Here is a 13,637-nt window from a genome sequence, read left to right on the forward strand (position 1 = left end):
AAAATGGTGGTAAGAGTATTAGTCTCATTGTTAGCAAATCACAGGCAAAATAACTTCACTTTGGAGAAGTGAGTTAGGCAACTCAGTTTTGTCCTTGCCCTTCACTTATTCACTTGTACATTTGTTGATCACTCTTAGGTTCATTTTGATTATCCCAGACCCTCTGTTTCTGGTGTTCCATTTTAAAGTTTGGAAAACTAGATATAAATAAAAGTGTCTTTGTCATCCACAGTCCACAGTTATTTACATGCTACCAAATCCCAGAGTACTTACTTCTTGTATATCTTTTTAGACAGGGAAGGTGCAGCTTTATGACTTGGCTTCAGGAAATTTGCTGGAGACAGTTGAAGCACATGATGGAGCCTTATGGTCAATTTCACTTTCTCCAGATCAGGTAACTAAACAGTTGGTTCTCCCTCAGAACTTCACGGTTCCTTTGTTAAGGTCATTCTTTGCAGTAGCCATGAATTCTTTTCTCAGGATTTCCTTGCCAAGAGATTCCTTTTTCCAGACATGGTTTGGTCTAAATCTTGAGATTCCTTGTATGATATCATTTCCAGATGAAAATATCTTTTAGGAAACAAATTCTCTTTTATTTTCTTACTTATATAAGATCTGTCTAGCTACCTAATTATCAGATTTTTTTCTCTCTCTTCTCCCCCTGTTGCCTCTGAGTTCTTGTTTCGAGAAGTATCTTGAGACTTTAGAGCCAAAACTCTTACATAATATTATTACTGTTTTTTTTTTTTTTTTTTTAAGTAAATGTACCAGAACTTAGATCAAATAATTCATTATTATCTTTTCAAAATAAGACCAGGAGTCCTCAAACTTTTTAAATAGGGGGCCATTACACTGTCCCTCAGACTGTTGGAGGGCCGGACTATAGTAAAAACAAAAACTTTGTTTTATGGGTCTTTAAATAAAGAAACTTCATAGCCCTGGGTGAGGGGGATAAACGTACTCACCTGCTGCATCTGGCCCGCGGGTCATAGTTTGAGGACCCCTGATTAGACCATATATCTTTCATCTAGTGATTCTTTGGCTGCTCAGAATATTTTGGGGACACTTGTGGAATTGTTGTCACTGCTAACAGCACATTTTCAAATATTGCCATTAATGACCAAGCTTTAGGTTTTGAGGGTAATCTCAAAAAATTATTCAGTGCCATATCTGGTGAATAAGTTGGGTAATACAGTTTGGGGGGTAAAATTGAAGTGAAAAAAGACTGGTTTTCTTTGTATTTCTAAATTGAAATGCATTTATTTTTCCTAATAGTATTTTGTTTTTCCAATTACATTAAAGATAGTTTCCAATATTCATTTTTGGAAGATTTTGAGTTCCAAGTTTTTTGTCCTCCCTTCCCAAGACAGCAAGCATTCTGATATGTTATACATGTAGAACCATTTTAAACATATTTCTGTATTTGTCTTGTTGTGAAAGAAAAATCGGAACAAAAGGAAAAACTAACACAAGAAAGAAAAAAAAAAAACAACAAAAAGGTGAAAAGAGTATGCTTCAATTAAATGCATTTTTAAAAGTGTTTTGAGGAATGGGAAGCATTGTTGTGCAGATTCTTAGTGAATACTTTGATAAGACATTATTCACTTAGATACATGTTAATGTAAGTTCTGTTGTGTTGGTTTTTAAGATCCTTCCTACTGCTTCTTTATAGTTAATCCTTATGTAAGTGATCTTTTCATTCAAAGACCAAAAATAACTTCTTTGGGGGTCATATGTTGCAGTATGTAAGTCCCAATAATTATAATTTCCCTCAACCTGCTGTTTTTGGTTAGAGAAAAGTAGAAGGGGTGACGAGGGCATTGGGGAGCACTGGCAGCTGAAGAGAAACCTCTGTACCAGATTAAAGACCCTCCCTGAAGAGTCTCTTCCTCAAAGCATAGTGGTCTGGATCTTTAACCAGTAATTATCAAATACTAAGGCTGCAATAAGGAATTTCTCAATATATTTATGTCTACATAATAATCCTGGAGATTTTTTTTCTCCTGGTTGCTGCCTTTTTTATAACTTCCACATCAAGTCGTTAAGACAGGAAGACACTTTTTAGAATCCCATGTTGGAGCCAGCCTTTGGGTTTCCTTCTAGAAATGCTTAGATTTCCAGAATACATTTTTCATTCATTGTCTTTTAGCGTGGTTTTATAACTGGTGGTGCTGACAAATCTGTCAAGTTCTGGGATTTTGAATTGGTGAAAGATGAAAACTGTGCCCAGAAAAGGTGAGTGTGATCGTTTTTTGAGTAATGGTCTGAGATGCAAAAGTAGATATTTAAAAAAAACAATTCTAGACTTTCAGCATTAAATCTTGTTTTCTTCATGTGTGGTGCTAGACTTTCTGTGAAGCAGACCCGTATTTTGCAGCTTGATGAGGAAGTTCTCTGTGTACGCTACTCTCCCAATCAAAAGCTGTTGGCTGTGTCTTTACTGGACTGCACAGTGAAAATCTTCTATGTTGACACTTTAAAGGTACAGCCATGGGGCCAGTTTACACTGATACTGTGGTTTGAACTGATGATCAAATAGCTGTTTTTTCTCCTCTTGTATAGGTGTTCCTCTGTTGGATAGAAATGCTTCCTTAAAAAGCTGATTTTTAAATTAAGTGTTTGTTAATTGAATAATTTTATATGGGGTTGGGATAGAAATGTAAATTCCTATTTAAATAATCATAAATTGAATAATTTAAGTGAATCACTTATTTATTTATTTTATGAACTCATTATATACTGGACTTGCTAAAAACAAAGTATACTATATCCTTAGGTGAAAAAATATCATGTCCTTAAGATTCTAAGGAAGCCCCCAACTATGCTAGAAAATGATTCTCTTTTTTTTTTTTTTTTTTTTTTAAGTCAAGTAAACAAGTATGGAGATACATAGAAAGGCAAAAAACAGTTCCTGTTTTTAAGAAACTTGATCTGATAGAGGAAACACCGTGCAGATAATTTTGTACAAACAAGAAAAAGAAGATAACATGAAGATAATCAACAGAGAGAAAGTCTTAGTATTAAAGGAGATCAAGAAAGAATTCTTGTAAAAGAGAAGATTTTAGCAGGAGCTTGAAGGAAGCCAGGAGGCAGGGAGGAGAGAGAAGTCAGTGAGAACATACTTCATAATTAATTCTATAGTAAGCACTTATTAGATATCTCCTGTTTGCAGTCTTTGTATTTAGGGGCCTCAGAATTATAACTATAGCAGCTAATTTTTCAGTGTCTTCCAGAACTATGGACCACCATAAGGTGGTCACTTGCAAGAGCTCTAAATGATTTCAAATTTTATTAGCATCTCAGTTATTTATTCAATTGAATAAATATTATGAAACTCTTATGCAAGGCAGTCTGCTAGACTAGACTACACAATGGATTTAAAACCATGATCAGATATCTTAGTATTCCTTTTTAATCATCTGGATGTTGGGAAAAAAAAAAGTAAGCATTGTACTGAATGTTACATTTAGACCTTAGTATGATAAATTTTATCAGTATTTTGAAAATGTTAACTAAAATGTTATTCCTTTTTTTTTTTTCCCACTTAGTTTTTTCTCTCTTTATATGGTCACAAACTACCTGTTCTGTGCATGGACATCTCTTATGTAAGTAAAGCTTTTAAAGGTTCCAAAAGCTCTTGATTGTCCTCAATCAGAGGATGACTATTCTGAGATAATGATTGGTTGAGGGGACTGTTTGATGTCTTCTTTTAAGATACGACTTCAGACTATGACTTTCAAGGATCTCTATAAAAGGGATCACTTAATCCAAGAGGATCTTGTAGGGAATGGACTTTGGAAACCTGATAGTACTATGGAAATTAATATTGACAATTCCTTTCTTGAACTTTCCTCATAGGATGGGGCACTAATAGCAACTGGTTCTGCAGACAGGAATGTGAAAATTTGGGGCTTAGATTTTGGAGACTGCCATAGATCCCTCTTTGCCCATGATGACAGGTAAGCAAGTGGTTCTTTCACACAAAAGCAACTCCAAAGCCACTTTCTGGGTCAGTCCTCATGCTGGCTACATCCTGTAGAAGCCTTATGCAAGCAATGACCTACTTTGCAAAGAAACGTTCACTCTGGCTAATGGGAACTATATTGCTTCCCTGGGAGATAGCTACTCATAGCTTTAGCTGTTGACAACTTTTGGAAGGCTTTTTTTTCACTACCTTGGGGCCTTACATAAGGTATTTATTTCATTTTTAGTATCATGTGTCTGCAATTTGTCTCCAAGTCTCATCTCTTCTTCACTGCTGGGAAAGACCATAAGATTAAACAGTGGGATGCAGACAGATTTGAACACATCCAGACCTTGGAGGTACTGACCATTCTGTTCCAGTTATATTTAGAGTGGTTCTGGTCTTGAATCTTGATGCTGTAGTATGTATATTTTGGGTAAAAAGTGATGAATGATTGTTGTCCTTCTTCATTTGCTTCCTTATTTTCTCCAGGGCCACCACCAGGAAGTATGGTGCTTAGCTGTTAGTCCTAATGGTGATTATGTTGTATCGTCATCCCATGACAAATCCCTAAGACTATGGGAGAGAACAAAGGAGCCGCTCATCCTAGAGGAAGAGCAGGAGATGGTAAGAATGTCAGCTTCTATTTCAGACATCCTAGCATTAATGGGACATATTCTGGAGAAATCCAGCTGAAGGACTAGGTTAACCCTGTGGTGTTAAGAGCTGCTGAATGACCTATCAGAGACCATCTTCCAGTGGTTAGGGAGCTCACCTCACTTTTATAAAGTACTTGAATATTCTTTGAGGCATCTCATTGCCTTACTTTCATGTGGTAATCCCTGCCCCTTAAATAAGTTGTGTTTTTTGCCTTGGCAGCAAAGAGAAGCAGAGTATGAAGAGAGTGTGGCTAAAGAAGACCAGCCAGTAGTAAGTAAAGTTCTCTGCCTTCCAGAATTAAGGTTTAGAGCTTATCTTATTTTAAAGCAACAAATTCCCAAACTTGCTAGGGGAATTTTTCAGCCTTAACCAGTTGATATGGGGGAAATGGGAGAGAGAGGCATTAGGTTCCCGAGGTTAATATTATATATCTTTCCATCCTCTTCTACAAAGAATCCCATGGCTACAATAAGAATGGAATCCTGCAGATGACTGACAGTTCAGTGTGATTGTTTGTCTTGCAATTTAAGAAATATCTTTATAAATTCCAATGCTAGCACTTAGCTACCTGTGTGACATTGAGCTTGTCACTTAATCTCCCAGTCCTTCACTACTTTAATCTACAAAATAGAAATATGGAAATATTTGTATTTCCTGTCACAGGATTCTTGTGAAGAACAAGCTTTGTAAACAGAGTTGTTAAAATTAATATAAATAGTATAAACCTTGAGTTGGAATATTTTTTTTTACTTTTTTTTCTTCTGACTTTATTTACTTCTGACATGAGGGATAAATGTGAAAGAAATTTAAGAAATTAGATCTTCCTATTAGATATTGTTGAGGAAAAAATGTGTTAAAAATGTTAAAAGTTATATTAACATGTAATTGGGAAAAATAAAATGAATACATTTTTTAAAAGACATTAGATATTATTGAGGAGGAGAATGTTCTTCTAGAATGATTTAAGTAATCATATATTGCAGTTTTTGTGACAAGAACTTAAAGAATCTTTTTATTTTTTTAAATATAGGTTCCTGGAGAAGCTCAAGGTGACACTTACTTTCCTGGGAAAAAAACTGTTGAAACTGTCAAAGCGGTAAGTTAGTGTAGAAATAGAGTTTTTATTTTATTGGTACAGACACAGCAATCTTACAGATCTGCTTTACTGCTTATCAAGGAAAAGGCCCTTTTGTGGCAGAGAAATGGTGATTATAAGGAGGAGGATACTCTTACTATAACCAACAACAGAGAGCAGCCTGGGAATAAAAGGAAACAACTGGTTTTCCTGCATGAGCATTCCTGTCAGCTGCTCTGATTTAGATGTTGGACAGTGCAGCCTGAGTTAAGAACACCACTGATTCTTTTCTCATTGATCAAAACTAAAGGGTTCCTAAATGTTCAGAGGCCCTTGTAGGTACATTCATTTGATTGCTTAGTGCCTAGGTGGTAGGGTTTTTCCAGTTGCATTTGGCTAAACTTAATCCAGCAAGCATCTTAATCTGACCTTTTAGGTTGGAAATGCCTTCTGATTTTAGTGGTATATATTGTTTTAACCTTTTTCCTTTATGCCCTGCTCAGGCTGAGAGAATCATGGAGGCCATTGTATTATACCGAGAAGAGACTGCAAAGATGAAAGAACATGAAGCCATTTGTAAAGCTGCAGGCAAAGAGGTGAGAGGGCCATTGATTCAGGAAGAGGGTTTATGTAAAGTTGTTTCCTGGGTAGAGGTAGTGGGTCATATGGCGAGATAGATGATATATGTATGATCAAAGGAAAGGAGGTAAATGTGGTGGAAGAAACCTTATAATATAAACATTAAGAACAAGGCCTGAGGGAACAGAGAGAAGAGAAAGAAAAAGGAAAGCCTGGTGTCATAGAGAAAGTAAGTACGGGAAATTTTAGAATGAGATGGGTAGTCTTCCTTTGATAAGCCCAACTACAATAAAGGACTGAAACTTGCACTGAGTGAGACAACCAAGCACTTAAGACTAATTACTGATTGGACAGTACTCTATTAACATATGCTTGGAAAATGGCTCTTCCCACTATTTTGTGCTGGTTCAATCTTTTGGTGTATACAGAGAATTGTGGGAAGGATTAGGGGGTGGAGTCAGAAAAGCCAGAGTCACTTTGGCAGTAGAGGAGGAAAAGGAAGGTCTAGGAGATCCTGTGTCCATTCCAATTCACTTCTGCCCCTAAAGACCAAGAATAAAGATCAAGGACTTTTGCTTATCCCGACTCTGGCTGATTCTAAAGTATCCAGGGTTATAACTCGGTCTTCACAGGTCATAAATGTCAGAGGGGTCAGACATTATTCTGGTAGACTATAGTCCAGCAAAAATTAGTTCCATATTTTCTTGATTGCCAAGTCATCATACAGCATGGACATTAATCTGACGAAAGGCTCTGGTGAATAATTATATTTATTCTTATTTTCTCCACAGGTTCCTCTGCCAGTTAACCCTATCTTGTTGGCTTATGGAAACATCTCGGTGAGTAAAGCTTCAGAATTTCCACCATTTCTCTTTGGACATTCTAAGGAGTACATCACATCTTCTCAGAACAGAAAGGAAAAGGACTTTTGTGTTTGTGGATGAAAAAACATTTTAACTTCAAAAATCTTAGCTAGATTTGTGTCTGCTTCTAAACATTAGTTAGGCATTATAGATGGTTTTTTGGGTGCTCACAGTTGTTGTTTAGAATCTCCTGTGGATTATTTGTTCTGGTTGTACTCTGAGAAAGATAGCCTTAAGACATGCCTATTTCTCACTCCCAAATGAGGTGGGAACCTTTTGTGGGGGAAGAAAATGAGAACTTAATTAAAATCTGACCACTGATGCTCTTTATATTCATTTACAGCCTTCCGCATATGTATTGGAAGTATTTAAAGGAGTCAAGTCAAGGTGGGTTCCAGGAAATTTTGTTCATAACAGGACTTGATTAATTATATAAATCAGCAGCATTTTTGGAGTGCCTGTCATATGAAGAACCTAATACATGAGCACTAGGGAAGATCTTAAAATGAAACACCCTAGAAAACTAATCACTGTGCTGGTGTGGACTCTTTTCTGGACATTAATAGTCACTTAGTTGATTACTGTGTGAGGAATGTGTCTACCTAGGCACCAACTACTAATTTACAATGTAAGCACCCTAACACTAATAATTTTCAGAGCATTTTTCTGAGTGTCTCATTTGATGACCCATAGCAGTTTTGTGAGAGATCAGTAGCTCAGATTTTAAGAGATGGAAAAAATGAGATTCGGGTGCTAGGTTAAATGACTAGCACACAAAATGATGAGACTTAGAGAGTCCAGGCCTAGTATTTATGGATATCTAGATTTTTGTGGGAATATATGAAATCGTAATAATATGTATGTATGAAAAGAGTGCTCATGTACAAGTTAGACATTTTTTGTATTTCTAGCATCCCAGTTGATCTATCAGAGGACAGCTGTTTTTCTACTAAACGGTTCTTGTTCTGTGAGGCTTTTGCTCAGATCACTACAACCCTGTTTATGCTCTTTTTTTTTTCCCCTCTTTGCTGTTGAAGTGAGTTGGAGGAGGCCCTCCTGGTGCTGCCTTTCTCATATGTGCCAGACATTCTGAAGCTTTTTGATGAATTTTTCCAGCTGGGCTCTGATATTGAACTCCTCTGCCGGTGCCTCTTCTTCCTCCTCAGGTAATATTTCCTTCCCAAGAATCCAAATTGTAGTGTCACCCAGCCAAAAGAAAATCTGAGATAGGATATATACATATATGTATATATGTACATATGCACATATAAACAAGTTATTTTGCTGTACTTGGAATTGCCTTTTTTTTTTTTAAGTCATCCATTTTTCTTAAGTTTTTACAAGTAATGAAAGGATATAAATTGTTGTGAAAATGCTTAATCTTAAGTATTCATATTGATTTTTATAGCCTCATTTGGTCCTTTGGCATTTTCTGTGGCTCTGGGTTATGTTTTCACTGTATTAATATCCTTTTCCCCCCTTACTGTGGTTTTCATTGGAAACATTGGCAGTCCTTTTCTTCACTGACAATATTCCAAGTTGTTTTACTCTAGTCCCATATTACCTGGACATCTTCAGATGGATTAATATCACACTCTGCAGGTACAGAATGGAACTCATTTTCTTCACTTCCTAAAACATTCATTCTCCAAACTTCCCTCTTTCTTTTGAATTCACTACCATCTTTAATTTCATTTTTTAATGACTCAGATTTGGTTGACAAATCTTATTGATTACACCCTAGCAGCATTTCTCACATCTTCCTACCTTTCTTACCATTGTAATGTTCGGGCTAGCTTTCTGGAGGTCTTTGGGACCAGCCTTGGTCTCATTAAGATAGACACCAAGAGAATGGTCGAGAATAGAGTCTAGATTCTTTATTCTGGCCCAGTCTTGATCTAAGTGCAGGAGGCCACCACGAGGCTAGTCAAAGATGGAATTTCTTTCTTCCAGTCCTTCTTAGCCCTTATATACTTTATTGTAATTACATCATTACAACATACTGATTATGTGTGAACTTAGAAGACCCACAAGACCATTACATCACCATACTAAGTACTAGGTATATATGTAAATTAGAGAATCATTATCTCATCAATTCCACTGAGTTAACACTTTGTTTCAAGTATACTTTTCCAGAGTTCCAGCCCTCTACACACCTTCACCCTAGGTCAGGACCTTGTCATCTCTAACCTGAATTATTGCAATAGTTTCCTTACTGATTTCACAAGATTCTGTTTTCTCCAATTTGTCCTCCACACAATCGCCATAACCACATTCTTAAAGCACTGATCTGGTCATTGCATTCCCTTGCTGAATCTAGGTTGGTTTCACAAACTCTCTTAGCATTTAACGTTTGTTTGTTTTTTTAACATGTGAGCACAGCCTGCTTTTCCAGATTTCTTTTACATTATCTTCAGGAATTCATCATTCCAGTCAAGCTGTCTTAAATGTTTTTCAGACTCTTCATTCCTTCTTCCTTTTTGCCTTTGTAGCAGCTGTCCTCAAAGGTCAGAATGCCCTTCTTACTTACCTTTACCTCTTAAAATTCTTAGGTATCACCCCTTTCAGGAAGCCTTCCCATATTCCATAGTTGCTTATCTTAAGGAATTTCCTTTGGATGCCACAGTGCCTTGTATGTAGTACATACTTAATATGTATTGAAATGAATTTGTTTGAATAATAATCTTATTTGCAAAAGATACTTTTTTTTTTTAAAGAATCGACTCATTTCTTAAATGACAAATAAGACCTTAAAAAGATAAAGGTAAAACTATGAAAGTACCTACTACTCTTGGATTTTCTATGAAGGGACACCTAAGAATACTCAGAATAAATACAACCAAATCATCTGCTCCTCTTGGGTTTCCTATGGAGGGACACCTAAGTATATGTAGAATAGATAGCAGGGAATTTGGAAAGGTGGGGAGGATCAGCAAAGTCTTGGACATAGGTTTTGCTTGGGATATGTCTTCATATCCCAAGTGATTGATGTACTCACTCAAATAGAGGTTAGGAGAGAGAATCCATCTAAACATGGCTGGCCACTGTAGAGACATGAAAAGAGGGGATGGAGTGCTGGGTATTTGAAGGGAAGAAGGGAGGTTGATTGGATCGTAGAATGAGGAAAAGAGTAATTAATATGTAATGAGACTAAAGGTTGGGACCAGGTTGTGAAAGGTTTTGAAAGTCAAACAGTTGCTGAAGGGATTTTCCTAATGTACAAGCTTGACCATGTCATTGCACCTCTCCAAATGGTGTCCTGTTGTCTGTGGTATCAAACACAAACTCTTCCAGTTGGCTGAAGGCCTTGTTATGCTAAACTAGAATATGCTGTTTTGACAGGTTTTGGTTGGGGAAGGTGGGAGGTTGATAGGCTTATCTGTTCAGACAGTGACTGAGTGGTTACTTGTCAAAAATATAGTCAAGGGAATTCATGCTTCCTGTGAGAGTTGTAATTAAATTCAGTAAATCTGTGTTAAGTCCCTATTGTGAGATATAGGCATAACCTTTATCAGAAGGTAGGTTTTATCCCCCCATCCCTAATCCAGTGGATTTTTAAGTGATGGAGCAGTATGGAGCACTTTCTGTTTTGGAAGTGGATAAGACAAGCCTGGCATTCTGGGACATCACTGTTTTTGCTTGTTATTTTTAGGATTCACTTTGGGCAGATCAGCAGTAACCAAATGCTTGTACCAGTGATAGAAAAATTGAAGAAAACAACAATTTCTAAAGTCAGTGAAGTCCGGGTAAGTACCTCTTTTTGCTGCAGTCTGTAGGTACAGGTTCCAGGGCATCTGTAACTAGAGACTAGCACTGCTCACTCTTGGATCAAGTTGTTCCTGAAGATCCACATAATCCTACAGAGACAGTACTTGGGAGAAGAGAGTGAGGAAGACTGGTTAGTTTTCCCCTCCAGCAAATTAAGCTTCTTTAATGTTCTTTCTGTTTCTGTCCAGGATGTGATTGGATTCAATATGGCAGGACTTGAGTTTCTAAAGAGGGAATGTGAGGCAAAAAGTGAAATTGAATTTTTCTCTGAAGCCACAAGCAATTTCGAAGAGAAGAAACGGAAGAGGAAAAAGAGAGAGAAGTTGATTATGACATTGACTTAGAGCTCTAACATTTGAGTGTTTTCATCTAGCCATTCACTGTGCCTTTCAAATTAGAAGAAACAGCTTTCTGACCTGAATATGTGGCTTCTACATCATGGAAAAACACAACAACTTGAGTGGAAACACTTAAATTTCCACTGTGCTGCTGCCATTCTGCTTCCATCTTCCTCTTTTTTCGTCTGTAAAAGGAAGGGGATTGGACTAAATGGATACTTTTAAAGTTCTGAATCATGAATTTTCAAGTACCAGATGACAAAAAAAGTGATTGAACTTCTAAAGTACATTGAGAGGATCTGTCTCACAAAAGGGAAAGTTAACTAAGAATATTTGTGCAGGGCCTCATACTTTCCTTATTGGCAAAGGCTAGATACATTCTTGATTCTCTTTTTGGTTCTCTTTTTCTCTCCATTCTTATTAATTAGTAGAGGAACTCTTGAACCCTTAAACTCAAGGACTATTGGTAACTCCAATTTATTAATTTCCATGATTGTTGGACATGTGCAAATATTCTGAGTTGCTATTTATTTTAATTGGTTTTTTTTTTAATCTTTTGCCTAATAGGAAACTTTCCTAAGGTAATTTAAAGTATCTTTTTTATTTCCCTAAGGAATTATCATTCTAAAAAGCTTATATAGTGAGAATTTCTTATGCCTTTTACCCTACAGACATTTTTTTTTTGTTACTTTGTAAAAAGTTATTATGTAATTGTATTTCTTTCAATGAAATACTTATTTTTAAGTAAAAAAAGGTTATAACAACATAACTAGTCTGGACTTCTGTGTTATTTAGGAGATTGTTACCTCTGCAGAGCAAGTGATTCATTTCTCCTACTTAATTTGCCCCCACTCACTTCTCAAGCTCTGAGTAAGTATATAGAGCCATTCAAATTCCTAACAACAAATGAGAGCAGCTGAATTGAGGATCATGTACATAAATGTGAAGGACCAGTAAAAGGTCCTGGTCATAATGAGCTACAAAAAGTAGAACTATATAGAAAGTATAAAAACATCTTGCCACTATGACTTTTCCTTGGTTTTTCTTTGTGAAACTCAGAGGATGCTCTTGAGTCTTTTGTGAATGAATCACAGTGCAGGTAGGGGAGATCCTCAAGCATGTGAGATGTTCAAAATGTCAGAATCTTTGGAGCTTTAAAAAATACCTCTGTTTTCATAAGGCTGTATCTATGATCCTTTCTTCCCTAAAAATCCAGTCCTGTTTCAACCTTGCTTGTCATTTATGAAATGGGTGCTTTTTTCATGTATATTTCTAGTGGTTTTAATAGGATGTCATCAAGACAAACCCCAGAAAACAATCTAAAAGTATTTCCTGCTAATTTTGCTTGCCCTCTGAACCATTTTATTCTTCATATTAGCAGCTGTCAGGAAAGATGAAGATACACATGTGAATGGCATGTAACAATAGTGGTTTGACCAAGAATGACAAGTTGGGGCTTTTTGGTCAAAATATTTGGGTGTCTGAGACTGACAACTTCTGCTAAACAGAAAGAAATGCACAACGTTTTGTACAAAGGCGTTTTATTAAGTATTTTTCTCGTAGACAGTAGGACAGCTTTCCCCAAGACACTGTCTGGATAACTTAAAAAGAGAAGTACAAGTGGACCAACTGCATCAGTAGTGACAGCTCTAAGATGCCTAAGCTAGACGAAGATTAGTTTTCTTTTTTGCAGCAGGTAGCCTGACGATCATATCTGTAATTCATTGAAATTCTTATTATTTTCATTCTGCTTGTGACAATAGCACTAAAATCTGAAAAACAATTTCATGTATATAGACTAAATCCCCCTGATGCATCTGACAAATGGTTTAAGTCCAGGGTTTCAAATGAAAGGTTTTTTTTATTATAAGATCTTTTATTATAAGATCAGAAAGTACTAGAGAAATAGGTTTACTTGGTTTTGAAGGTGATATGATTTTAAAGTCTATATTGATTAAAATATATCTGTAAGATATTAAATCTGCAAGAATTAAAAATAAGAAACCTGATATTAGCCCAACTTTCCAGTAACAAATTAGCAAGGAAAACATAGTCCTTTAAATTTTTTTAGGATGTGAAAAGTGACATCTCATGAGCCCAGAACATGAAAACTGCTCATTAAATGGTGCTGAATAGATTTAAATTATTGGGATAAATTAGGATCTCAGAATGAGTGTTTTTGTATACCATTTATGTCAGATACATGATTTTATATTGTATTCATACATTTTCTTGAATCTAAGGTCTCAGTGTCTGAGTAAACAGGATCTACTAATAAACTACATGCTAGTAATCTTCATTGATAATTTTTTTTAATGTAAAAACAGTTCATTTTTGTCAAACGTATAGAACAAGATTACAAAGATTACAAGGACAGCAACAAGCTT

At 36.2% G+C, this 13,637-nt stretch overlaps 2 protein-coding genes across 3 annotated transcripts in view; one reads left to right on the forward strand and one right to left on the reverse strand.

Annotated features, from left to right (window-relative positions):
* The window catches only part of WDR3 (WD repeat domain 3), a 32,543-nt gene extending 18,998 nt beyond the window's left edge, over nt 1–13,545 (forward strand). Inside the window, exons 13-27 of the mRNA XM_003769847.4 lie at nt 293–394; nt 2,150–2,235; nt 2,347–2,482; nt 3,549–3,605; nt 3,859–3,959; nt 4,212–4,323; nt 4,457–4,591; nt 4,844–4,894; nt 5,655–5,720; nt 6,203–6,295; nt 7,070–7,117; nt 7,485–7,528; nt 8,179–8,307; nt 10,797–10,890; nt 11,101–13,545. Of these exons, the coding sequence (XP_003769895.1) occupies nt 293–394; nt 2,150–2,235; nt 2,347–2,482; nt 3,549–3,605; nt 3,859–3,959; nt 4,212–4,323; nt 4,457–4,591; nt 4,844–4,894; nt 5,655–5,720; nt 6,203–6,295; nt 7,070–7,117; nt 7,485–7,528; nt 8,179–8,307; nt 10,797–10,890; nt 11,101–11,256 (1,410 nt within the window). The 3' untranslated portion in view covers nt 11,257–13,545. The remainder of the gene's footprint in view (nt 1–292; nt 395–2,149; nt 2,236–2,346; nt 2,483–3,548; nt 3,606–3,858; nt 3,960–4,211; nt 4,324–4,456; nt 4,592–4,843; nt 4,895–5,654; nt 5,721–6,202; nt 6,296–7,069; nt 7,118–7,484; nt 7,529–8,178; nt 8,308–10,796; nt 10,891–11,100) is intronic.
* The window catches only part of SPAG17 (sperm associated antigen 17), a 236,943-nt gene continuing 236,239 nt past the window's right edge, over nt 12,934–13,637 (reverse strand). For both annotated transcript variants that reach the window (XM_031967380.1, XM_031967379.1), the window contains exon 49: nt 12,934–12,964. In XM_031967380.1, the coding sequence (XP_031823240.1) occupies nt 12,959–12,964 (6 nt within the window). In that variant the 3' untranslated portion in view covers nt 12,934–12,958. The remainder of the gene's footprint in view (nt 12,965–13,637) is intronic.

The sequence above is a fragment of the Sarcophilus harrisii genome, chromosome 4, assembly GCF_902635505.1.
Source record: "Sarcophilus harrisii chromosome 4, mSarHar1.11, whole genome shotgun sequence".
NCBI classification, from domain to species: domain Eukaryota; kingdom Metazoa; phylum Chordata; class Mammalia; order Dasyuromorphia; family Dasyuridae; genus Sarcophilus; species Sarcophilus harrisii.